This window comes from Sebastes umbrosus, chromosome 4 (genome assembly GCF_015220745.1).
Source record: "Sebastes umbrosus isolate fSebUmb1 chromosome 4, fSebUmb1.pri, whole genome shotgun sequence".
Taxonomy (NCBI): Eukaryota; Metazoa; Chordata; class Actinopteri; order Perciformes; family Sebastidae; genus Sebastes; species Sebastes umbrosus.
In genome coordinates this window covers 5862081-5889738 of record NC_051272.1, presented here as the reverse complement: position 1 = coordinate 5889738, position 27658 = coordinate 5862081, and the positions used below count along the sequence as shown (strand labels likewise).

The 27658-nt window shown below is 42.1% G+C and overlaps 1 protein-coding gene across 1 annotated transcript; it reads left to right on the top strand.

Moving 5' to 3' along the window:
- The first annotated feature begins 3655 nt into the window (after positions 1-3655).
- On the top strand, positions 3656-27192 carry hsd17b12a (hydroxysteroid (17-beta) dehydrogenase 12a). The gene is made up of 11 exons (XM_037766254.1): positions 3656-4016; positions 17038-17084; positions 18575-18650; positions 20383-20490; positions 21397-21461; positions 21658-21702; positions 22119-22153; positions 22979-23060; positions 23485-23550; positions 24711-24860; positions 25863-27192. The coding sequence occupies exons 1-11, from the start codon at positions 3836-3838 to the stop codon at positions 26001-26003; spliced, it is 996 nt and encodes a 331-aa protein (XP_037622182.1). The 5' UTR covers positions 3656-3835; the 3' UTR covers positions 26004-27192.
- The last annotated feature ends 466 nt before the right edge of the window (positions 27193-27658 follow it).

Sequence of the window (27658 nt, the reverse complement as noted above, 5' to 3'; positions counted from 1 at the left end):
CACAAATATTTAGCTGGAATCGTGGCCGTCAATATCGACTTAGACCACTGACATTTTTGATAAAGTACAAACGTGAAAATATAAAATAAAAGGTTCAAATGTTGTTGTCTGTTTTGCTCTGTCTTTACGCTAAAATTAAAATGAAGCTCATTTCGGTTCTCTATGTCTTCAGATGCAGTTGCTGTAATGTTGCTGTCGTCAGATGAAACAGGACTATATATATATATATATATATGTGTGTATATATATATATACTATGGGTATGTATAGAATAAAATAAAACCATAATTGTAAAAGTCTGTAGTAATATTGTTGAGAGGATGCACTGAAGCATGTGTCGCTTGTCAGACACTTGTAAGGCCTCTGAATGTGACTCACTGGCCAGATATTTGTGAAAGGAGCTGGTCGTTATTTACAGTTAAGAAAGGAAAGTTATGACTGTGGCATTATTTTACTGTAACTCAGCTGGAGCACTGTTTTATTCCCGTTAATGTTGCAGCTTTTGGAAGTGTAAAAGAGGAATGTGTCTGTGTGTTGCTTCTATTGAAAAGTTATTTTTTAAGGTGATACAAGCATGCTTTGTCAGAGGTGCATATCATGAGCTAAATGGGATCACTGTAGAGGGGGGACAGCTGTGTGTGGAGGACAGGACAGGACAGGACAGGAGTGTGGTGTGTCGCTGGTCTCTCTCTCAGGTGTGTGTTTGATGCTTGTGCAGATGTGTAAACACCTGGCTCTGCAGAGCAGAAGTCGATCATTTACATTTGAGAAGTTTTATAAGTGTGTGTGTGTCGCTGTCCACGTCGGTGGTGCTGAAATACGCGTTTCAGCACCACAGACGTGGACAGCGACACACACACACACAATTACAACGTTACATGTAATTAACTGTCCTGTAAACTCTGACAAAGTTTGTGTATAAACTACAATATTGCCAGCAAAACTTCAGCATGTATTAACGTAAATTATAAAAACAAATTCAGTGTATTATTTTGTCAGTTTGAGAAATGATCAGCAGAGGAACATTAGTCCGAAACGATGCCTTGGTATATGTGACTCTTTTTAAATTATGGCAATTTTTACTCACCTTAAAAAATGTTTTCTGTTCTGATCAATAAAATTAAAGAAATATAAGATAAGATTTGGATTAATGTATGGACAGTAACGTGATGGGTGCAGTATCTGTTTTGTCATGTTGCAGTGTCAGATTTCGGGTGTGTGTGTGTGTGTGCGTGTGTGGGAACATGGGGGGTTAGTGTTGACTCTGATAAGGTGAGAAGAGTGTGTGTGTTGGGAGGAGGGGGCAGAAACTTCATTGTGAGAAAAGCTTTGTGTTGCAGGATTTAGGGGAGGTGGTGTGTGTGTGTGTGTGAGTGTGTGTGTGTGCTCAGGACTATCGATACTAGGAGGGGTAAATATACTTTTCGTGCATGCAAAAAAAAGCTGTAGTTTGTGGTATCGTTGTGGCACAAACTGGAACATTATTTATGCCTCTCTTGTGTGTATTTAATATAAAAAGAAATAAATGCAACATTACGTGTGTTTACGAGGCGGTGGACAAGCTGATATTCTAATATGTTTGTGCACTTTCTGTGTGCTTTAATAAAGTCGTGCAGATTATTACACACACACACACACACGTGTGGAGATTTTCACAGGAAATGGTGCACCACTAAATCCAAATTTTCTCTCTTGTTTTCAGCTCTTTTGGCTTCGAGGACACGACCGAGACGTGAAGGTTGACTCTCAAAACGTCCCATAGAAGTGTGTGTGTGCTCATATGTCTGTGTGTGAAATTTGATGGTATTTAATGCTATCAGTCTTAACACACTTTGAGACTATACTCTCTTAAAAAAAAATAATGTTGATGGCTGTATTACACTACACTTAAATGCTGTGTATGTGCTGTTTATATAAATGAATATTTTGGCAAATATTTGTGCGCAAAAACTAGGTACATTTTAAAACCTGCAAGTTTATATTTATTAAATTGTAGATTCATATACAATATTGACTCTGCAATAATAAAAATAGGTGCTGTAAAAGTATTTGTGAAGATTATTTTGTGATATTTTGTAACATATATTTGTAACTATATGACTGAGAGGCAGCTGGTCCATATTAGAGCCTGCAAGTTGATATTTATCAAATTGTAGATTCATGACTGTGCAATACAAAAATTGGTGCTGTAAAAGTATTTTTTTGTGAAGATTATTTTGTGACAAGTGACAATTTTGTACATATATTTTTAACTATATGACTATATGAGAAGCAGCTGGTCAGAAATACATTTTAATTTCACCCTTGAAATTGTTACACAACTTGCTGCTCCTTCCTTCTCGGTGTCACGTTGACTTCGATCCCTCCACTTGTGTCAAAGAATGCGAGCAGCAGCACGACGACTGTCAGCATGTGGACACATTTTTATACTCTTGTCCTTCTGCTGAGTACATGACAGGCTTTGCTTTGTGCAACAGAGCCTCGGTGTGTCAGAATTTCATGTTTAGTTTGGGTGTGTGTGAGAGAGACAGAGAAAGAGAGAGACAGGGAGCATGGCGGCAGAGGGGGTGAGAGGAGTTTGAGACTACCAAAAAAAGAAAAAAATTGCAAAACAGCCTTTGGAGTGATGCTGCTGCTAAGGAGAAAATCGTGACAGCCGGTTGTGCTGCAACATCCAGCATCTGTAAGCATGACTGGCTTATTCATGTGCGTGGAAAATGTGAAACAGTGAAATAAAAGCGATGGAGATTCACATGCCTGTCTCAGTGTTTATGTAACACACATCACATCTCATCCTCAATGTTTGGGAATGGGGAACTTACTATGATGAGGGGGTAAATCTCGCGAGAGTCTGACAAAGTTGGACTGGGTGTTGTAGTTTTTCCTGTTTTTTTGAGGAAGCTGCACTCCCTCATGTTGCAGCAGAGTGAGATTGTGGAAGACTTTTCTCGTGCGTAACGCAGCTGGATCTGTGCGCAAAGATGCCTCAAGTTTCAAGTTTCAAGTTTATTTTTCATATGCATTTAAAAGTACAGTGTACAGTGAAATGCAATGAAATGCATTTTACCCCTGGCTCTCTCTCAGCCCTCACTGCACCTGCTTCCAGATATTTGGTGCTTTAAATCAGCAGTATGATGCAGACAGAATACCTAAAATAGCCGAGTGACTCATGTCTAGGTGGGAGCAGGCTGACCTCACAGACTGGCACAGACTTTATCCAATCCACTGTCTCCAAGCTCACTCCGAGAGGCGGGAGGACGCGCACATCTCTCACCAATGAGCGCATCCTTTCATTCATAAAGTGGTGTGGGCAGTTTTTTTTTTTCCGAAAGCGTGGGTTTGGAGGGGTTTCATAATCCTTGACTGAAACCGACAAACCTGCTCTGCTTGAGAGCCAATGGCGCACTCCGGATGGGAGCTGCTGTAATGTTTGCCCAATCGCTCCTCATCCCGGTCTCCCTTTTGACCCACCCTGCTTCATAGAGAAAAAAAGAATGAATGGGTGAAGCTTCTGCAGGGTGATGGACATGCAAAATGCACCAACCGGTGGAGTGCATGAGAGGAGAGACATCCAGCTCAGCCAGTGAGGAGCAGAGGAGGGCGGTGCGCAGTAGGAGGTGGGCGGTGCGCTTTAAAATCAGGCTAGACAAGTGTTGGGGGAGTTGGGGGAGTGTGTGTGTGATGCTACAACCTCCTTATAAAGGGACTCTCTCTCACGTTGTGGCTTGGAAATTAGAGCCTAAAAATTGAGGTCTCCACACACACACACAGACACACACACTCTCTCACACACACACACGCAGAGTCACCGAGAGAGAGAGCCGCTGCTGCTGCCATGAATTGCTGGATGAACGTGGAGGAGATGCTCCGCAGGGCCGAGACGCCTCTCTTCTGGGTCGGTGCGTTCACCGTGGCCTGCCTGGCGCTCTGGCTGCTCTACAGGCTGCTCTCCGGCTTCAGGATCTGGGTGTTGGGCAACGGGCAGCTGCTCTCTCCGAAGCTGGGCAAATGGGCAGGTGAGTTTGTTGGGTCACAACATCAATTTTCACATCCACCTTTTACGAGGACCCGCGAGTTCTGGAACGTCTGTGAAAGGTTCTGGAACGTCTGTGAAAGGTTCTAGAACTCTGTCTTCACAATAGAATGTGTTCTTACGGTCACGAAGAGGGCAGCTCAGGAGTATATAGGCAGGTGAGGTGGTGGACTCGACGTGCAAATGAGGTTATTGAGCTCAAAACTTCACTTTGGCACAAAGAAGAGCTGCATTCTGGTGCGTTTTTTTGTTTTGTGGCTTAATTCAAAGGGGGAGGTTGGTGTTGCGTAACAAGCGCAGGTAAGAAGCAGCTGATTGACTGGCAACATAATGCTCCTTATTAGCTCAATTGGTTTTTTCCCCTCTCTCTCTGCTGCCAGAGGCTCCACTCAGCGTTTTCACCCACATTTTGTAGTGGTGGTGGTGGTGGTGGTGGGGGGATGCCCCACATTGGTGAGCCAGGAGCCAAATTGCGCAGGCTATGCGCACTTTTCAGAGAGCTGTTTCATGTGGGTGAGCTCTCAGCCAGCAGCACTACTGAACCACATTAGCCCCAATCCGCATGATGTAGGACAAACCCATATATGCCCAATTAAAACGTGACCTACATCTAGATCATTTTCTTCTGACTCCACAAAAATATGGAGGTAGTTAGTGCAACATTTTGACACTTGTGTTAATAATCTTTTCCCTCACTTTGTGTATGTGAATATATCTACTCAGGCGGTGTTTGGTCATGCCTCTGCTTGTGTCGTCGGTTTCCCATCCCGTTTGCCCTACATGTTGTCAGACAAGATTAAAAACGTCTTCTTTAATTGGATTTGACTCTATAATGCACTTTTTCAACGTGCTTGGACACGTATGAGCGAGTTTTAGCAGTCAAATGTGAGTGTATTTTGGTTTTGTATAGAGACTAGTCTCATAGGAATCGCCCTGCCATGGCTTGACCCACTTCTCTCCGGTCTCCTGTTTGGAGAAGACTGCTGCGTCTGGAGCCGACTGCTGCGCAATTTCCCTTTTCTCATCAGGATAGATAGGTTGATAATCTCCCTCTAAACACCCTTAAACCAGGCGACCCGGAGCATTTCAATGCTTGTTGTTGTTTTTTTGTTTTTTTCTTCTAATAACCCAGATGTTTATCTGCACCGTGACGTACTTTGCCTCCAAAATCGTCGTTATTTTTTATGAATGGAGTGTTTAATTGATGCCCTGTGCGCCATAAGAGGCGATGAAACGCATGACGCAAAGGTAGGGTGCCTTTAGGAATGACTAATGTACATTTCTTTTTGTGATTCTGCTGGAATATGCGGAGGAATACCGGTGCACACCGATGAGTCATGCGCTTGTTCATCGCTTCGTCATCCATTGGTCATATAGAAACTGTGTGTGCACCCCCACCCACCCTCTTTTCTTTGCTCCACCTCCAGCACCCCCAGTATCTTGTCAGATAAAGCTCTAACTTCCTGCTCTCTTAGTCACCAGAAATGATCCCTCAGGCCATTTTTTGGTGCAGTGAAGAACATTTCTTAGAGGATTTCTATTGCATCCAGTATAATGGGTCAAAGTAATCCCTGGGATTGTGTAGGACTCAGTATTAAGAGTGCAGGAAATGCTCAGTTTTAGGAAGGATTCTTATCTGAGGGTTCTTAGACTTCAACCAACCAGTGATTTTTTTTCTTGCATACCTTTTTGCTTAATGTGAACTTGCATGCCACTCCCTGAAACCAGTTCCATGGCACCAGTCTGACAAGCCAACGGTTGGAGCCATGCATGGCAGGAAGTGAACAGGTGGAGGAGGGTACATGTTTGCTAGGGATGAGGTGTCCTCCTCGGCTGGTTGTACCAGATGTGCAGGTCTGGCAAGCTCAGACTGTGGTGTGATTTTTCTTTTCAGCACACAAACACACACGTATGTCAAGGGGCGCGACTCCACCTTTCACTGGAAGACTGAGGCACCTGTTGCAACAAGTTAAACAACCTCTAACCATTGAATTGGCTCTGTATTGTTCTTTTCTATTTTAATGCCTAGTAAGCAACAAGGGTGTATGTGAAGTCTGGTTGGAGCTGCTCCACAGAAACTGCATGCATTTGTATGATTTTTCTTCCACGTCTCCCCTGAATCCATTCTTTCTTGCTGTGCAGTCGCATAATACCTCATGTTTTGTAGGGTTTTTGCACCAACTTTAAACTCTCATATCTTCCCATAGCAGTGCATATTCTCTCATAGAAAGTTTCTTTTGTGTAAGACAAAATTTGAAGCATGAAAGTTCATAACACCTGCTTCTTCATTTGTTAGATCATCTGAAAGGAAGTATTTTGCTGTACATAAACAGTCGGTCATTTTAATTATGTACTTTTAATAACCATTGTAGTTGGACTGAGTAATTAGTCACTGGCTTTGTATCTAGACTTGAACTTATTGACTTTATGTGATGATGTAAGAAGAGGATTTTGGCTAGTCAAGCAACCATTAAACTACCATCCCTCCCCAATAAATATAATCATATTTTATTTATAGAAAGAGTTCTTAGGCTGACAGGCTTCCTAGAAAAATATTCCACGCCTGATTACTTTGCTAATCCTTTTAAACATGTGCTTTTTGTGATCCACATGGCTGTTATTGCAACACTGGCGACAACTGGTATTTCCCCGTCAGACAGGTTTGAGTGTGTGCGGGTCGTGGAGGTCAAGTTCACCTGTAATTAGGTTAGAGTTGAACCCTCTCCTTTTTGCAAGATCGGGTACGCTTGAGTTTAATGTTTTTTATCCTATTTGTGTAGAGTTTTCCATGTTTTCACTGCACATCTTTTTCTGTGCTGAAGCTCTGCAGCTCTCACATGCAGTGTAGAGGAGAAGCAGGGATTTCTCTCTGGAGTTCCTCTGCCGGTGTTCCCCTTAGTGGAGGAGACTCCTAGTGGCAGAACAGAAGCACTGCATCATGGGAGAAGGCGGCTTCCCCCAGCCTCTCTGCTGCACTGTGCATCCACACATATTCACCCTCCCCACCTCCTGCCAACCCAATCCATGTTTGCAGATCAGTTTTTCTTTTACTAAAAACGTTGAGCGAAGGAACCGGAGTTCTCTAGAACACGGCACATTTTTTTATCTGTTTAGTTTCTTAGCAGATTTTGAAATGGGTGCATCCGAAGAAAGGGAAATTCCTGTAATTTTAAAGATATCTAGTCTTGGAGTTAACGTTTTGTATTTCATGGCATATTTTTTTATGATGCAGTGTTTAATATTTATGCTTTTATTTCCAGCGGAGCAGCTTTAATGTGTTGTAGTGGCCAGTTTTCTGCTCTGCTCACTCCACTCTTAGCCCCCAGCTTCTCATATTATATAAGGGAGCCAGTGTCTGTTCTGTTGCGTGTGTGTAAAACTCCATTATAGGGAAGTAAATTAGACCAAAGAGAGCTTTTTGCAAGGGAGGGGAGGAGGGGGTTATTGATGTGACATGCGCCTTAGAAGTGGCCCCCTCCTCCCTTTTGACATCAGAGTTTATTGAGAAAATGGTCCTATTATATAAGAAGGATGCAGCCATTCATCAGCTCAGCACAAGAGTGACAAAGACTGGGGTCAACACTTACGCAAGGATTTAGTTGAGTTTGATTCGACTGCAGGAATAAACATTTGGCGCGTGCAAGTTTGTCAACGGGCGAATCACAGGGCGGTGCTTAATTATTATGAGAGAATACATTTCAGTGTTTTTTTTTATGAATAGGCATTAGACTTCATTCATGGTAAGGAAATGCACATACAGTATGTGAATGAAATTTATCCCTGTGTGTTTTCAACTGAGGCAGGGTCTCCACTTCTTCATCCTTCTGAATGTGCTTCCCCCTAGTGCTTTGTATGAGAGAGAGAGAGAGAGAGTGTGTGTGTGTGTGTGGGCGGAGAGAGAGAGAGAGAGAGAGAACACTGCTGTTCATGTGATGAACACGCTCTGTGACACGTGCCGGAGCTGGGGATGCTGGGTAAAAAAATAAAAAGAGGGAGAAAAAAAATCCTCTGCATCTCCCTCATTTCAAGCTCTCCTGCCTCCCTCCATCTCACCCATCTCCCATCCATCCATCCATCCAGTGTGTATCTGTTTCTTACAGTATCGTCTTCCTCTGAGCATGTTGTGCTCTTCTCCAGTTTCACTTCTCTCACATTCTCCATTCATCTCTGTTTGTTTGCCAACTAACCTCTTCTCATATTGTGAATTTTTGAATGAATGAATTCAAATACTTCCTATCCACCATACTGATATTATTTGTCAATGTGCAAATAGAAGTCTGTTTGCAATTTAGTTATGTCGAAAAAAAAAACATTATAGTAATACTGAAGCTTCACAAACACGAAGATGTTTCTTCACTTTGTCATATTTTCTAAAGTTATTACCAGAGCTGCTCCCCTCGTAATCGATTAGTTGACAAATTGGCCATTTTGGTTGTTTTTTTTCATGCTGAATGACTTATTTCCAAGAATCTTATGAGCACATCGCTGGTAAACACAAGATTTAAAGTCGTGCTTTTGTGTGATTCTTTACAGACGACGTCGATTAAATTGTATGAGTGTTAGACGACTAAGAATTTCTTTGGTTGCGGACAGCCTCTAGTTATTATACTGGGTTTTCTGACCACCGCTGAGACTACATGAACAGTTTACGATATAACTTCCAGATCTAGTAACTTCCTTTTAAACAAATAATCCGTTAAATGGTCTAGGGCTGCAACTAACTATTATTTTCATCATTGATTTGATTTATTTCGCTTAATTGTTCGGACTACGAAATGTCAGAAAATAGTCCCTGAAAAAAACAAACATACAATGTTCAAATGGCTTGTGTGGAAAAAAACACCAGTCTAAAACCCAAATATAATCAAATTTACTATCATATAGGATGAAGAAAAGCAGCAAATACTCACAATTTGAAAGGTTAGAACAAAGGAACGTTTGGTAATTGACTAATCGTTTCAGCTCTAAAATTATAATTTGAAGCCCTCAGGGAACTAAAATGCCTCTTCAAATAAAGGTGATATTAAGTGATGAAGTAAACCGGTGTTGGCGTTAGTTCCTTACATGGAGCAACCCCAGAAATGGCCCCTTTACAGCAAAATATTTCATGTTGAATTCCACATATGCTATGTTGGCTACTGTTACTTAATTTCTTAAATATGAACTCAATCCAAGTTTCCAGCCTAACCACATTTTACACACACTACTAATGGAGTAGCTGCTCAGTCTTATCAAAACACACAATACTGAACCACCAGCATAAGTGGCACCTTCCTATATTGGTCGCGGTCCAATAACATGACAGACAGGCAGTTGGTTCAGTTGGGAGTATCTGTTGAAATGTACTTGGAGGTGTTTTGCGTCAGTCCTGAGAGGAATGTACGAAGTCATGTTCTCATGAAAGTCATTACGTAACCGCTGTAAAACCCACATCAATCACCTGAGACACGTTTATTGGATGTACATTCAGTGTGCAAGATGGGATTTATGTAGTTTTAGGACCCAAAAAAGGCATTTGGGTTTTGATTTTGAAGTTATGCTGTTGTAGTTTATGTGATTTGGCTGTAAGCTGATGAGCAGAAACCGTTCATGGATAAACTAGGACTGCAACTAATGGTTATTTTCATTGTCAATTAATCTGTTGATTATTTTCTCGATTAATTGATTCGTTGTTTGGTCTATAAAATGTTGATCAGTGTTTCCCAAAACTCAAGATGACGTTGCCAAATGTCTTGTTTTGTCCACAACTCAAAGATATTCAGTTTACTGTCATAGAGGAGGAAAGAAACCAGTCAGTCAGAGAATTTTGACTTTTCCTTCTTTAAAAAGTACTCAAACTGATTAACTGATTATCAAAATAGTTGGCGATTAATTTAATAGTTGACTAATCAATTAATCGTTGCAGCTCTGGCATAAACTAGCATCTGTAGGAATCCGCAGCATAACAGTCATGGGGTACCATGTATATTTGTTGCTAAGACGATGTGTCTAGTGCTGCCTTCCAAGAAACTTGTGAGCACATCTCTGGTAAAAAACAGCCAAGTCGCAGAGCAGTTTGTGAAATAGTCACAAAATTCACTAATTCACGAACTTCACTTTTCTTTTCTTTTTTCGTGATGGTCAGCACAATCATTTCGTATGTAATCCACGTAATTGTGAATCGGGAAGTATAGAGAGCAGCGAACATCGCGTAGAGAGGAGTTCAGGGTGGATGTGTGGGTAAAAAAAACACAGGACTTTCACTTACTTAAGTTAGGGCACTTCCGGTGTTATTTAATCCCAAACCGAAATCTCTTCCTAAACCTAACTAAGTAGTTTTATTTTGAAAAGACGAGTGGAAATTGACACGTGCATCACGTGTTGCTGGACATTCGTAGGAAAAAGCACGAAAAATACGTTGTTGAAAGTCGTGCTGAGCATCACAAGAAAAAAAAGGAGGAAATTTGTGTCTATGTACATGAATTGAATAGATTACATTTCGGGACTATTTCACAAACTTCCATGAGAATTTGTTGGGTAAACACAAGATTTAAAGTGGAGCTTTTCTGTGATTCTTTGTGGATAAACTACATAAATGTAGATTTTAAAGCGCTTGGTCGAGAAAATCGCGTGTTAGTCGATTAGGGATCTCTTTGGTCGAGGACAGCACTAGATGTTTCCCGGCGTCATCCACCTGATAAACTAGACACACATACTCCTTTTAAATACATGAATCAGTTTTATCCACTACTTTGAGTTCTATATAACAAATGCAGGGATAAACCATCTCAGTCATGCACCATCGAGTGGTGGTAGGTAAGAAATCCTGCATAGAAAGACTCCAGCAGGTGATTTCACTGATTAACACTCCTCCAGCCAGAGAGGACAGACTAATGAAGTGAAACCACCTGCTGTATAGGCTTTGTCTCTGAACTGAAAAACCTCCACACAGTTCAGTCTGTCCTTAATGGCACGCGGTCAAACGCCAAAGTTTGCTTCCTGCTCAGAAATCACCTTGTCTCAATCCCAAGTAATCATGGCGAAGGAAACTATTGATTTTTTAAAACGAGGCATGTGACTGGAGGAGGGAGTGGGAACGTGACTATTTTTTGCTCTGTACCCAAATATAGATGCTGCTTCTATCTTGGGCGGCTCTGAAGTACACGTTCCTCTCTTTCTGTCTCTCACCCTCCCTCCCCTCATTCCTCTCCTCCCTCTCTCCCCCGGCCCGATCAAGCTTTATTTTTGTCGACTTTTATATCACCCATGTGACTTTTCTCCCCTGCTATTTAAAGCAGCATGTGTGTGCGTTTGAATGTGGAAGGTGGGCGGATGGAGAATGGAGTGTGTGTGTGTTTGGGTGAGGATGGTGGATGGAGAGGAGTGAGGGAGGGGGGGTGTGCTGTCTTTGGATCTTCTGCTGCATCCCTCCCTCCATCTTTTTTTTTCTCCCTCTGAGGTAGGAGGGGCTGCTCGTTGATAGGCGAGTTTGGGGTGCGACAGATTACATAACAGCACGTAACGAGAGCGGGGCATACAAGGACCGCAGTCTCTCCTCACTGAGAATCTTAATTGGGGATTTGGTGGTGGTGTTGGTGGGGGGAGGAGGGTTGAGGGGGGAGTTTTGCACTCATTTTTAGCTCTGTCTCGCTCTCTCTTTGCATAGGAAGTTGAATCTTCCAAAAAAAGCCTCACCCTGTGGGTAACTGATAGTCGAGACCATGCCAGCTTTCTCTACAACTAAAGATCAGCTTATTTTTACTAATCTGCACACCTTCATCTTGAGAGGGAATAATAGAAATCTCCATATTCATAAATTCTATTGTCTTTTTTTTTTAATATGAGCTGCTCATCCTCACACACGTGCCTTCTCTCATGCAGTTAATCTGAATCAAAAGATTCTTCACATGTATCTTTGTGCTCATCAGATCAGATCTCATGTGTGTGTGTGTTTTTTTTCCCAGCCTGCAGTGCTCATACATGCTGGCATCTGGGCGTTAGGTGGAGGGCTGAGGATGCAGCAGCAGCAGCCTGGTCGTCGTGGTGATGGTGATGGTGATGGTGGAGGGGGATCTTGTTGGTATTCAGGTGCTGCGGCAGGCAGGCAGGCAGGCAGGCAGGTAGCTCCCAGACGAGGCAGTGCAGGCGCGCTGCTATTTTTACTCCTCCTGCTGCTTTTTTTAGACCCTCGGAATAGTGAGCAGGCAGCGGCAGGGGCTGCTCCACTGCTGAGGAGGGAGGGAGGGAGGGAGACAGAAAAGGCTGGGGGATGTCAATACCTCTGGACGTGATGTGCAGCACTAAGCACGGCAGAGCTGCGGCGCAAATGCGCCCCCGTCAGGGCGCTTCAGAGCCAGCACGGTGGACCAGTTCCCTCAGATGCGATGGGGATGGGGGAAACTGGGTTCAGAGCTGGGAATGAATGAGAGGCAGCGGTGCACACATCCTCTCCGCCAACACACACATGAATACATTCATGGATTCACACACTTCCCTGGCCTCTCCCAAATCTCCATTTCTTTTTTTCCCCTTTCCATCACTCTCCTACGTGGTTGCCCCATCAACACACATTCAGCCTTTGTTGTCAGTGTGTGCGTGCGTCTTCTCTGAGCGTCAGTGGCGCTGCTGTCAGTCACATGTTCGCTTGCGTAGATTCCTTTTTGTTACATTACATCTGTGTGTGTGTGTGTGTGTCACAGATGTAATGCGTTGCTCACGTGAGGGGAATTAATTCCTGCTGGGAGCACTGGGCTGTTTGTGACTGAACAATGGTATTATTTTGGTCATTGTGTTCTGCTTGTACATCAGCGGAAGAGGTGAATAGGTGACTTATATTTCCTCTCGGCTATTTATGTAGATTCATGATCAAATTCTTGTATTTCAGGCGTGGCTGATAATAATTTATTGTCTTTTTTTCCCCCTATAAATCTATAAATGATTCAGCCTTTAGGTTTCTTTCCAGAATATTTACTTTATTCTTGTATTCGTCGCACTAACGATGGCTGATGGCAACTCAAAACAAAAAGGAAATGTCTTAAGACTGAAGAGGAACTCTGCGTCCTCATCCCACTGTACCAGCCCCCCATAACACACACACACACACACTTCACTCTCACTCACTCCCCAGACAACGTTTATTGAGAAAATGGTACTATTATATAATGAGTGGGAGGAGTGTAGTCATTCATAAGTACGGCATGAAGATTTGGGGGGTGTTGGGAGGGGGCATTAGGCCCAGGGAAGGGGAGGGGGTGTTGGTAGACGAGTGCACAGTGGAAAATCACAATTCAAAGTCTTTTAAAGATATAAGTGGCGTTGAAAATAATGTCTGTTCTCTGTGTTTATGTCTTTTTCTTTTATCCAGCTGTTTGCTTTTCTCTAAAGTAGGGCTGCAACTAAAGATGATTTTCATTATCAATTAAACTGCCAATTATTTTCTCAATTAATCGATTAGTTGTTTGGTCTAGAAAATGTCGATCATTGTTTCCTAGAGCCCAAGACGACGTCCTCAACTGTCTTGTTTTGCCCACAACTCAAATATATTCAGTTCACTATTACAGAGGAGTAAAGAAACTACAAAATGTTCACATTTAACAAGCTTGAATCAGAGAATTTTATCTTTCTTTTTTAAAAATGACTCAAACTGATTGATTATCAAAATAGTTGGCAATTAATTTAATAGTTGACAACTAATTGATTAATCGTTGCAGCTCTACTCTAAAGTGAATGGAGGGATTATTTGCAAGCGCTTTGGTTTTACACTCCTTTTACACCTTTTGTTTTTCAATTTCAATATGCTGCTTAAGTAGTTTAGTTCAGATTTTTTTTGTTAAACTGTCTTTTAAAAACAAGTAGACATCTGTACTGAGTAGTTTGAAAGGGCAGAGCTGGAAAGGTTTCAAAAAGTCACCTTATCTTAAAAAAAGTCTTTGATTTCTTTGGCCCTTCAAGGATAAGAATGTTCTTTAATGATGTTTTGCTAAAAGATTTTCAGTTTAATGTGTTTAAAGGCTCATTCACCGACCCGATTGGCTGATGGCAGCATCTCCACAAATTCAAATGACATAACCCTGCAGAGTGGAGGTTTTCCACATGAAATACAGCAGACTTTACTAATAGGAAGGTTTTTACTTGTTTAGTTATGAGACAATCAAGGGTTAGTCACCGTTTATGGTAGATTTCATCCGTTTTTGGGGGGGGGATGAGACTGACAAAGAGAGAAGAGTGGAGTTGAGACTGACACTTGTTTTCGTGTTCTTTAAAATGCATGGCATGCATAGCCTGAACACCATGTCTGACACACAGCCAAGTACCATACGTTCTTTACTGTCACGTTTAAACGCTCATGCTGTACACATGTTTTGGTGCATAACACATTCTTGCACGCTCCCCTCTATCAAGTTAAAGTTCAAATGCCGATGCTTTACGTGCATTTTCACACACTCATCACTCGTAAAAAGCGATTGGAACTCAGTCATGCAAGCGAACGACGTCCCAGCTGCCTTTCTTTTGGGTATATTTGCTGTCCCATGTGACAGGAATGTGGTCGGTGCACTGAGGCACCTCCTGTTGTATTTTATAGATTTTTTGACATGACCTGTCATCTCTTCCTCCTCGAAGGTATCGTAGGCCTAGTTAGAGAAAGTATTCCATATCAGTCACTTGTTGGTACAGTATGTCTCAGAAAAGGCTGTTGCTGTTACCATCTAGTCGCTCCAGTCGGGTTGATTTTTTTTTTTGTGGTCTAAACTAGAGCTTCCCCCTCTTCGTCGACTAATCGGTCGTTTCGGTCTTAGTCGACTGAGATCTTTTTAGTCGATCAGTCATTTTTTATGCTTTGTTTCATGTTGAATGACTTATTTCCAAGAAACCTATAAGCACATCTCTGGTAAACACAAGCTTTAAAGTGGTGCTTTGTCAATTAAATCAGCTAATCGATTAGTCTACAAAACTGTATGAGTGTTATTCGACTTTCTTTGGTCGAGGACCAAAACAGATAAACGGATCAAAACAGATAAACTTGCATGATTGTCACAAGAAAAGAGGCAGATTTTTAAAGGCCCTGGCAAGTTGACAAATATTTGAAAATATTCCACATTATGGCTGATATAAACCTCATATTTCCAGTGTTATTTTGGCGTGTGGCTTATGGATTTGTGTAAAGTATGAACCTCCGTAGCTCATAAAACAAATACGCCTCATTCACTTCACTAGATTCTATTAGGAAAAAGCAGATTTCATGTCGAGGTGGTTGTTGTCTTTCTCTCTCCCCCCCCTCAGCCATTTTACTTTGCAGCGAATGGAGCCTCTCCCTGCCTCTGTTCGCCCCCACCTGCATCTGCAACGAGAGCCTGATTTGGTACAGCCCGCGCCCATTGAGGCTTTTCTGCCACGGAGCGTTTCATTCTTAACACGGGGGAGGTTTAAAAATAACCAGGGATTCTGCTCTCTTTTCACTTTTGACTTTGTGCTACTCTCTCTCGCTCTCACTCCTCTCATTCACTCACTTGTTCTTCTCCCCCCCCTCATCCTCCTCCTCCTCCTCCTCTCCTCCACCGCCATCTCTATTCTGTCTCTTTCTCCTTCACTCATTCGTTCTCTTGCTTCGCTCCAGTTCTATTTTTAGCCGCCCCTAGGATCCCTCCTCACTCCCCCTCGTCTCCCCCCACCCTCTCTACCCCACTTCACCCTCCTCCTTTCTGCTGCTCCATGTTCGTCATCGCTCCCTCCTCTCTGCATCCCCTCTCTCATCTTGTCTCCTTTTCCTGCTCTCCAGCTCTTTGCCAGAGAATGTCCTCTACCTCTATTAATCTTTCATCAAGCCTCGCTAATAATATATTCATGATGCACAACTATGTGTGAGTGTATTTGTGAGTACCCCCAATCCCTCCTCAGCACCACCACCCTTTTTTTTTTTTTTTGTTTCTCTTGCGTCTTCTTTCTCCCTCCTTCCCTCCTTCCAGCCATCCTTTCTCCCCCCTCCTATCCTCCGTCAGTCAAGAAAGAGCTGGGGTTGATGGGCAGTGAATGTTTAAAAATAGCCCTGCTTGCTTGACAAGGTGAGGAGAACTCTGAACACAAGAAGAACATCAGCTCCCTCTCTCGGTCTTCGTCTCCCCACCGTTTCGGCCACTTTACCATCTTTTTGTTGAGCTTCTATGAAATCTTTCCTCTGATTTCTGGTCCTCCTCTGCTTTTCCTACCTTCCTCCTTCCTCCACCAAACTGCAGATTCACTTGATTTAACCTTGCCAGCCTGATAAACATGATCTAGAATATCATATTGTGTTGCGTCGCATGGAGCTGCTCCCAGTGAGGTATCAGTGGGTGTTGAGGGCTTTGTGAATCGTATACTCTTTGTTCTGCTTTAATCTATACCATCTTATCTCCAACCTCTATACAATCTCCATCCTCTCTGTTGTCTTTGTAGCTTAATCTTTGCGATTTGACTCCTATATTGCATTGTATTCTATGCATACCTGCTCCAAAATCGAACTGCCAAACCCGTTTTGTGTGCACTTTGAGAATGCTTAGAGAGAGGCTTTCCTGAACGGCAGGCGAATAGTGTTTCGGGGTGTGGCCGCCAATGGATTTGCTCAACGTTAAAGCCTTTAAGTAACTCAATGTTCGGCCTCTGAGCTGTTGAGATGATGACTGGAAGTGGTCGAACCTGATGTGAAGGTGTGTTGTAAAGCTCTTTGAACAAAGAGGATCTATTTGTGTGTTTTTAACTGTCGCAAGAGTCAAAGATGAACGAAACGGTGAGGATTGATAGTAGCCGTGCCAGAGTAATGCGTCAGTCGGGTGTGACTTGCTGTTGAGACATCGGTGCTGCTGATGATGTAATGTGCATTCATTCTCAAGGAATATGAACCATTCTTTAACTTTTGGTGACTTTTTTAGGAACACCCTCTCCCTCATTAGTTGAACAATAGTTGACTCGACCCCTGCCCTGCTACGTAGTGTGAGAGTGTTGTGAAGAGATCCTAAACTAACCTTTTTTTCTTCTCTTCTGTCTCTCTCCAGTTGTGACGGGAGCCACGGATGGAATCGGGAAATCCTATGCGGAGGAGGTGAGGCTCCTGGACCCTTATTTATTTCATTTCTTTCACGGCAAAGCTGTGACTCATGCATACACACACACATACACACCATGTTCACTCATAGGCCGCGGTAGGGGAGAGCTCTTACAGGCCTATTAACGTGGAAGAGAGTCCTCACACACATATGCACACACACTTCAATACGGGCTCGTCAACAAGAGCTCATACGGAGGTAACAAGCGCACGTTGAATAGGGGCTACCCTGCCACGTGTTCGGCCCGTACTAGTGTGGGTGTGCTGGCTGTATAATGTAGTCATGTAGGGCCTTTGACTCATACTGTTGGTACTACAGTGGGGCTAGCCGCTTGTCACGCAACACTAGGCCACCATTTTACACAGTGTATTATGTCATGCAGGGTTTTATGGCATGTTAATTTATGCAGAATTCTGCTTTCACATTAATAAATCTTCCTCTGTGCCCTAAAGTGCATCATTTCAAATCATTTGCACAAGCTGATTTGCTCACTGTGCACACCAGCATGATGCCCACATACCCAAAGATCAACCTGGCTGAAGAAACTTCGGTTGGTTGAGTCGTTGTGCGTCTAAAGTAGATGGTCAAAATGGGACACAAGTTTCATCCATCCATTTTCTTCCGCTTATCTGGGGCCGGGTCACAGTGGCAGCAGGCTAAGCAGGGATCCCTCTCCCCAGCAACATTTACCAGCTCTTCCTGGGGGACCCCGAGGTGTTCCCAGGCCAGACGAGATATATAATCTCTCCAGCGTGTTCTGGGTCTACCCCGCGGGCCTCTTAATAGTTGGCCGTGCCTGGGAAACCTCCACAGGGAGGCATCCAGGTGGCATCCTGATCAGATGCCCGAACAAAGGGACACAAGTTGAGGAAAATTAAATCTTAAGTTCTCAAAAGTATTTTCAGCCCTCAAGCCCTCCGACATAGTCTCTCTTCGAGAGGCACGCTTCCAACAAAATGAGCACAACAAGCGAGTTTACACGTGCAGATAGAGAGAAATGATCAGTCTACGGCCACCGGATGCATTTTGAATGATCTGTTGGCATTGCTTTCCCAAATCATCTGATCCAGAGTTGAAGCATATTTATCGAAAGCTGAGAACAGATTGACAGATCTGTAAAACTGAGTTTCTCCATAAAGAATCACACGAAAGCACCACTTTAAATCTTGTGTTTACCAGAGATGTGCTCATAAGTTTCCCGGAAATAAGTAATTCATTACGAAAAATTACTAATTGACTAAAGAAATCTTAGTCGACTTGGACCAAAACCGCTGATTAGTCGACTAAGAGGAGGCAGCCCTTCCTACTTCCTACACTTTAGAGAGTTGGTACAGTATATGAACATGAGACCAAAAAAGATCTCAAATTTTCTGTCTCCTTTTGCTGCCATCTATAGTTGCCAGCACTGTATGTGACATTGTCCTCAATATCTTAAAATGATGGTCAAACTTGAGCATTCGTTACTAACCGGTGTTTCCTTTTCCAGCTGGCTCGTCGAGGATTTGCTGTGATGTTGATCAGTCGCTCTCAGGACAAGCTGGAGGACGTGGCCAGGTCACTTGGTAAGTGTGTATAAATGTGTGTGTGGGTCTCCACAACATCATGGAAACCTGTTCGGGGTTGAGAGCACAGTGAGTGGGCTGATGAGGATGTGTGTATGGGCAGGCGGTGACGTGCAACCTCCCACCCCGTCCACTACAGGGTTTCCCAGGCCCCGATAAGAGGGCCTCGATACCCTCGACAGAAGGAGTCAGAATATAGAGAAAAGCAGAGAAAATAATCACTGCATCTGTTTGTAGGACAAAAATACAAGTTTATTTTAGGTATTTCACTCAACAACAAACAAAGGTGTGGATCTACTGGCTTCCTTTGTATGTATTTGTTTTACAGAATCTCATTTTGTGAGTAGTTTCACTTGGCAGATTTATCCTCTAAATCCTGTTTTTCAGGCTCTTTTGCACCTGTTAAGTTATTCCTTTATTCTCTTTTGAGTGAATTGGAAACATGCAGCCAACATAGCAGGCTGTGTTTTACTACTTCACTGTCAGCATGAAGAAAAACAGGATAAATATCTGGCCTGATTAAAGAAACCCATGAATCAACCGGTTCCTCTGAGGTAATTGTTGGAAACGAGACCAAGCTTTCCTCGTTCGGAAAACGAGCGACCACTTGAAAGGAAAAAAGTTTTTCCTCCTCCCTCCTGGCCCGTCTCCAGATTTTAACAGAGACTGAATGGTGAGTACCCCCCGCCCCCTGTTCAAATAGTGCCCTCTCCCTGACTCGCTCCCTTTCCATCTGTCTCTGACGTCTCCCACAGCGCAATTTCCCCTGTCGTGCTTCAAGTCCACAGAGGGGGCTGATGGGTAGTCACGAGCGGGATGCGGCATGCCAAACTCTGGCACTCCTCCCTCACGATTAGTCTGACAAAACCGCCCTCCTTAGCCTGTAACCGGGCAACCCACCCTGTCCCACCTATAATTTCATTGTCATTAATGTTTCTCCTCTCGCTCTTGTGCAAACATCTCGTTTGACTTTTGATCGCACCTACCTGGCAACCCCAAATTACTCCTCCAATTTGGCAACCTTAATATTTCTGCTTCTTCGCCGCCGTGTCCGAAGCTCCTTTTATCGTTTTCTTTGACGTGAACTCAAAGTGTTTGTGGTGACTAAAAATAATCTGAACTCGATATAGATTTCAGGGAGGCTCCCAACCTCTACCACCCCTTTTTTTTTACTCTCATCCCTCTCAGGTTCCCCCTTTTTCACCTTGTCTCAACTCTGAACGTACACTTACACACTACTGGTCTTTACCGAGGCACATCCCAGGAATTTTCCTCTTATAACTCCCTCCGCCACCTATCAGATAAACGAGTCTTTGGACAATAAATTCTAATTGCAGCAGGCGCGTCAAACATGACGAGGGAGTGGAGGGAGGGTAGAGGAGGAGGAGGAGGAGGGTGGGGGGAAGAAGCTCGCTCGGCTGGTTTGTTGGTACGCAGTGCCCTCTTCAGTTCAAGTCTGACACCGACTGGTTTCATGCTCCATTCATTTGAGTGGATCCAGGGTTTTGAAACAGGGGATTGCTCTGTTGTTGGGCCATGTAATGCTGGCTGATTTGTGACACATGCATGATATGAAATGACTTATCTTAAACATGCATTCCTCTGAGCTTTGCTCTTGCTATTAATCTAACTTTCATTCATACAGTTTAAACACTTTTTGTTCATTGCCTTGCATCGATGTATCATCGTAACCTTAAAGTTAATGGACACTTCTTTGTTTCTCCCCTCCCAGAGGATCAGTATAACGTGGAGACCAGGACCATTGCAGTTGACTTTGGCAGGACGGACATCTACGAAAAGATCGAGGTGGGGCTGACCGGTCTGGAGATTGGTGTTCTTGGTAAGAGCTGATGTGTTTTTTTTCAGGACAGTCATCTTTCTTCTCTGTCCAGTGATGACCTGCAGGCACCAGTTGTATGTCGGCATATTTGAAAAATATGTTTTTGTCTTCAGTGAATCTTAACGTACTGTAAGAACCGGTTGTATTGTTAGCAGCAGGAGGTGAGTCAGTATTGGACATAATCCAGGGGTTGAAGGGTGTTGTGGCATACAAAAGCTTGCACAGTTTGGCCTTTGTTTCGCTGTTGGCAAAAATCACTTCTGGATTTCACTACATGCATCAGCCGAGTCAAATTGTACAACAGCTATTGTGGAAATGTGAGGTGGTTTCCTGGTTTTCTCAAAACTGTAGAGTAATTAGATCCATTTTAAATCCCTTAATTTAGATACTTGAATTGACTTCTTTGTCAACTTTGACCTCTGTGTGCACATTGTTGACAGAGGATGATGTTTGAGGTGTGGTTGAATTATCGTGACATTGTTGTGAAAGAGACATGTTGCCAGGACACAAAGGATGAAAGACTCTTTTGTGCTTGAGAATAAAACATTTTCTTTTTGAAAAGTCTGAGAGACTTTCCCAGAGAACATTACTTTGAAATCACGACTCATGGTATATGTTTAAAGTTGTGCTGAAATTTCAGCTGTTGGTGTCATTTTAGACGTTTAGACTCGAAAGTTCACATTGTACCTTTTAGTTGAACATTTAGGGAACTCTTTGTCCTCTTTTTATGATACCAATTGTGCTCCACTGGTTGTAAGGTGTGGCTGTCTAGTGAGTGGAGTAAAATGCCTTTTTCTATCTTGTTTGCTTTTGCTGCCACCTTGTGGTAGAAATTAAGAGTTGGATTTCTCCAGCACCAGTTTTGTGAAAACACTGTAGAATAATTTAGTTTTTTGTCTTCAACAGTCAACAATGTTGGTGTGTCCTACCCCTACCCTGAGTACTTCCTCGAGATTCCCGACCTGGACAACGTGAGTTTTTCTTATTTCATCCAATAAGCCTGTGAAAAAGCAAATTAATTCAAATATCTTTTCTTTGTCTCATGCCCCATGGTCTTAGGAATAGTTTGTCTTTATTGCATTTAGTAATCACCTGCTTCCTCTCTACTGTATGAACACATAATCTTACATGTGAGTGTTTATCTGACTGGTGCTTTCTGTGTTTCAGTTCATCACAAACCTGATCAACGTCAACATGACCTCAGTGTGCCAGGTAAGTTTATCCTGAACAACACTTGCTCTACACTACATATATCTATATCGTGTTTAAAGTTTGATCCATGCGTATCACTTTTCCTCCTCACTTTTCCCCCTTTTGTTCTCCTCCTCCTCCTCCTCCTCCTCCTTTTCTTTCTCCTCCTCCTCCTCTTCTGCTGTTTCTACCATGGTACCTGCAGTGTCTCAGTTGTTCCCAAAGCAACGGTGGACTACACCAACGCTGTCTGTACTCACCACCCACGCAACTCTCTCTCTCTCTCTCTGTCGGTCTCTGCCTGTCTCTCTCTCTTTCTCCTTCTTACTTTTCAGTCTTTAAATAAAACTCCTTCCCAGTCCCCTTTTAGTTTCCTTCATGAGTTTTATCTGTGATGGCTGATGTTAACTGAGCTTGTGTTGTTCTTGTTGTTTTAGATGACCCGTCTGGTGCTGCCCAGAATGGCTAAGAGGTGAGTTAAATGATAGGCTTCCATGTTTTGCGACATGACTGCAGTCAAATATCAGTGTCGTAAATGGGGGTGGATTGTGATACACAAGCTGCACAAGGAATCTCAAAATTAAAGATTGTGTTCCAAGAGCCGTGTTTTGGGGATTACACTTTATAAAAGGTGACTCTTTAATCAGGGAAGGGGGATAAGAAATCCTCACCAAGCCCTCTCCATCACTGCATCTCTTCTTTTCCTCTCCTCCTTTGTTCGCAATGCTGACAAGCTTTCAATTCACACAAAGTGCTCTTCCCACCCGATAGGCTGCTCTGTTCCCATGTGACTCCTCCCGGCCAATAGCAGCTCAGGCACATTTGGTGCCGTGTGAGGCTGGAGCGTCGCTCCACTACATCACTGCAGCAACAGGCTGCCATGGCAACACACAGGCCACTACCACACTGTTTTTCACTGTGTGTGTGTGTGTGGAGCATCACTTTGTGTGTATTTGTAAGTGTATAGACACAGGGTTCCCACTGGCATGGAAAACCTTTCAAAAGTTTGTGGATTTGAAGAAAAAATAGGGACTGAAAATGCATTTATTGCACAGTTCTGGGATCAGCACTGCACATCCTGAGGAAAGCCCTGTGATGTAGATTGTGTTGTTACAGCAGCAGCGTTGATATTGAGTTTTTTCTGCAGGCCTTTCTTGATTTGATAATATTCCAGGTGAACAATGAATCCTCCTTTTTGAGTCCTGGAATTTCATTCATCCATTCAAAAACTCTTTTAGCATCAGAGACAACAAAGCAAAGTTCTTGTCCTCAATCTACCCTGTTGTGTTTTTCTTAGGTCCAAAGGTGTTATCCTGAACATCTCCTCCGCCAGCGGCATGTACCCCGTCCCTCTGCTCACAGTCTATTCTTCCACAAAGGTACGTACAACATCTGTACATGTCTGTCACTTATAAAAAGAGATGTCCTCAAACAAAGACATTGTTAGTCGACTAGTTGATTAGTTGAATTAATCGTCAGTTTCTCCACAAAGAATCACACAAAAGCACCACTTTAAATCTTAGGTTTACCAAATACTGTATGTGCTCACAAGTTTCTTGGAAATAAGACGATCGGCATGAAAAAAGCATTAGAAAAGGACTAATCGACTAAAGGAATCTTAGTCGACTAAGACCGATTGATCGACTAAGAGGGGGCAGCCCTACTTATAAACAAGCATCATAATATCATGTCATATCAGTCAGTATCTTGCTTGTTTCATTAAGCCAAACCCTTCCTTTTATTGCCTCATTTTACAGACTGATGTGTTAAAATTGACGATCTTTAATCCTTCTCTGTGTGCAGGCCTTTGTGGATTTCTTCTCTCGTGGCCTTCAGGAGGAGTACAAGCGTCAGGGCATCATCATTCAGGTGAGTTTGGGGTTTGTCATTGCTCTCCTCCACCCTACATATGTGAGGACACTTCACTTTTTTAAGCCAGACGGACGTCAGGAAGAAAGAGGGAACTGCTTAACATCCTTGTTTCCTGCTAACTTCTAGAGCACTAGCACGAACCATCCCACTGTTTTATAGAAACCTTATAGCAAAAGGATGTAAGATTTGTCCATCTGATGATCCCTGATTGAATTCCCTCACTGATTTAGCTCAAAAGAAAGTAACAAAAGATCCAACTTGTTGCTCTCAGCCTGAAGGGCAATGAAATGAATACACATTCATGAATGATGCATTTTTACAGCAGAGGCATTTTTGAAAATATGTTGTTCCACATAAGGCTTGTTTGTTCTGTTTTTAGCTCCCTCTGTAGTGTTCACTCATGTGCCACCTCGTGGTGGAAGTGTGCACAGCAGTTTCACCTCAGCAAACCCTGAAAGTATTTTCACCTGATATGGACCGGTCCATAGCAAAGATTTGTGATGTGTTTTAAGTGCATCTTACAGCGCCATTAGTCAGATTAACACATGATACTTTGTCTGTGCTGCAAATCTGTTCAACTGTGGGAGTTTGTCATTTAAATCAAGAAACTATAGAGGCTCAATGCTCACCTGAGTAAGATCAAGGTATTTGTTTTATTCAAAATTTGTTTAATTTGTGGTTGGGCCAGGAAATTTTATAATAATAATAACAGCAACTTTTTCTATAGCGGCTTTCGAAACCAAAGTTACAAGGTGCTTAACAACTAAATTTAAGATCACACATAGATAATGCAGTAAAAACAGCGATTATTAGAAGTGGTCAAACATAGAGAGATAATACAAAATGTAAAAGAACAACATTAAAACATTTTTAACGATATTATATAAATGCCAGTCTGTACAGGTGTTTTTTTTTTAAAAGCTTTTTAAACTGAGGCACTGAGCTGACATTGTAAAAGCATGGCCCCCCTTTGTTTTAATGGCTTGATTTTTTTAAAATCTGTAATTAACATTTCCAGTTTTAATGCATACATATCACATATTGGATAATTTTACATGCTAAATTCCCACACTCCAGATCCTCTAGATGAAAACAATAAATAAACACTTGATTTTTGTTTTTTGAACTCATCACGTTTTCTCTTTGTCTTGCTGCAGAGCGTGCTGCCCTTCTTCGTGGCCACTAAAATGACTCGCATCAGGAAGCCCACCCTGGACAAACCCACCCCGGAGCGCTATGTGGCAGCTGAGCTCGCCACTGTGGGTCTGCAGATCCAGACCAATGGATACTTCCCTCATGCCGTCATGGTAAGAAGAGGGAAACCTCTAAATACCTGTCCAGGAATACATAAAGTAAACTTCAGTGCTGCTCTTAGTTATGGGATGTCTGAACTATCTGGCTCAGTGGTTGGTTTTAATCCCCCTTGAGGGCTTTTTGATGAAATGTTGCACCACACACATCGGTATACATCCAGACTGTATTTTGTCATAATCAAACAATATGTGGAAACTGTTGATGATGCTGTAAAATAATGGAAATAGAAGCATTGGGTGCATTGGATGTTGTATGATTTTCACTTTTCTTTTTAACTTTATTCAAGTTTCATTTAAATTTCAATGTCAGTATCATACAACATACAACACTGTTGAACAGTTGTTGACGGAGGGCTTTTTTCTTCTTTTTCTGTCTACATCCTAACATTTAGATAGTCGAGTATGACTGGAGTCCATGTTCATTTGCAATTTTGCTGTCATATATTCCATTGTGTAGACTTGTTTCAGTCTCTGAGTCCATTGGGTTTGTGTTGGCGACAGCGCTTTCCTCCAATCCATCATCTTTCTAGCAACAAGTAGAAGTATGCGTAGTATATATCTTTGGTCTTTACCCTTTACATTTTGGGGTGGTTCTCAAAGTAAAAACAACAAAGGATCCATTGGGGTTTCATTATTTTTTCAATCTCCTTTTTTTATATCTTGCCAAAATCCCTGCAGTACTAGACAGTCCCAGAAGATGTGTGAATGATCTCCAGTCATCCCACATTTCCTCCAACACAAAGCTGATATTGAACTTTTATCAAATGTTGAAACTATCAATGGAGACCTGAAAAACATTTTTATCTTCCAATCAAATTCTTTCTGCACTTTTTGTTTTCCTTAAAGTGCTTCAAAATTAGTACAATTTACATAAAACTTACCTTCGTCTGTCTTTATTTTTGCATTTCATTTTAAGATCAAAGCCTGAAAGCTATATCTTAAATTGATTGTAAACTCATGCACCTCCTCTTTACTGTGCCGTTTCTTTCCTCGCAGGGCTGGCTGACCACCAAGCTGGTGCCAAGCTACCTCGTCACCTTCTTCGGAGCCAGAATGAACCGTCTGCAGCGTACCGGATACCTGCGGAGGAGGAAGCTGCGGGAGCAGAAGAACGGAAACACTTTGAAGAACGATTAGGAAGGTGACTGACAGATCTGCAGGGCGGCCAGTCTTGTTCTGACCCTGTGCGGCGTTTAAGGAAAGCAGAGATTGTGTTTGTATCTGTGTGGTTGATCCTCCGGTGTTGCCTGAGATTTCACATGTGTGCCTTCAGTAAATGTGCACATCAAAGCATGTGTATGACTTTGTGTTTAAAGTTTGTCTGGAGAGAAATAGCCAAAGAAGGCGGGAGAGGAAATGATATTTAAATGCTGCTCATGACAAAGGACACTGACACTGATGGTGAAAATAATACAACTAAAAAATATGTGATTTGTTAACCCTGCTGTTATAAGCAGTGGAAAATGGTGGTGGGCATCTTTTTTTATATATAAATGTATAATTATTTATTTTATATTTGTATGAGCGCACACAAGCCAAACTCGGATCTTTTAAGACTAGCTTTCAACCTAGTTCTATTTAAAAAATCATTGAACCATTTTAAAGATGGCAATTTCTGCTTTCTATCATGTCTGTTTACCTGCGTTACTGTTCCCTCTGTTCTGCGTGTTTACATTATATTTAAAATGATACTTTGTGGTGGGTTGTTGTTGCACCAATGTGTCACTGAAGTTTCTCAGAGTTCTCATTAACTGTAGCATTCATCACAGGTGCCTTTCTTATGACATTACTGCTATAAATGGTCAGATTCAATGAGCGGGTGTTGACTGGTTAGAAAATGTATTCTGAAAGGATGTTATTCAGCTGTTGAGATGTCCATGTGAAAAACACACAGTTGCTGCATTTTGTGCCTCTTTTAATTAAAATGTAAACCTTTAACAGACAAAGGAAAACCTCTTCACCGCTGCACATTTACAGTAGCTCCTCAAGTGTGTTTTGAAAGGATTTCCCAGGGACGGAGAATATTCTCGATTCCCTGTAGTTGAAAGTAAAATGTGAAGGTTTTACGTCACTTCCTGCAGACTGGTTCACATACTATCAAATGCTTGCTGACCTGCTCCTTTTCAGACAGTTGGTGCACATTTGAATATCCCATATGACTTGGTCTGACCTGTGCCTTAACTAAGCAGTCTTGTGAATGGTTTTCCTTGGTAACAAGTTTTTTTTAATATGTTTGGAAAATAAAAATTAGAATTTTTAAATCGAAAATGCACTGCTTACAATTGTTTTCTACTGTTTGTTAATAAAAGTTCTGGTATAGAGTGCAGGGATGTCTAATTGTCACTTTTTTCCCCCTAATAGCTGAGATATGATCACAGCTTTTGAGATTTTTGGGATCATACTCCTATATTATATTGGCTCTGTAGCAATATAAACCATTGAGATCTGATCTTAAGTAAAAGTAGCAATAACTGTAAAAATACTAGTGTAGGTAAAAGTCCTGCATTAAAAAATGTGCTTAAGTAATATATAATTATAATTATCAGCATATAATATATAAAATTATCAGCAAAAGTGAAAGTGCTAATCATGCAGAATGGTCCGACGGTCTGGATGCTTCCTCATAAATACCTAATAATAATTTGTTTTAGGAAAAGCCTTTTATTCATCACCTTTCTAAAATAATTGTGGATGTAATTTTTTTTTAAAATATTCATCTACAAAAATATTATCAATAAGACCCTTAAAATCATTCATAAATATTATTAATAAATTCATATTGATCAATTCAT

Coding starts and splice junctions, on each gene's coding strand:
- hsd17b12a (XM_037766254.1), top strand. CDS start 3,836: ATGAATTGCTGGATGAACGTGGAGGAGATGCTCCGCAGGGCCGAGACG. Junction 18,651..20,382: donor GGACGTGGCCAGGTCACTTG/GTAAGTGTGTAT, acceptor CTCCCCTCCCAG/AGGATCAGTATAACGTGGAG. Junction 22,154..22,978: donor CTGCCCAGAATGGCTAAGAG/GTGAGTTAAATG, acceptor TGTTTTTCTTAG/GTCCAAAGGTGTTATCCTGA.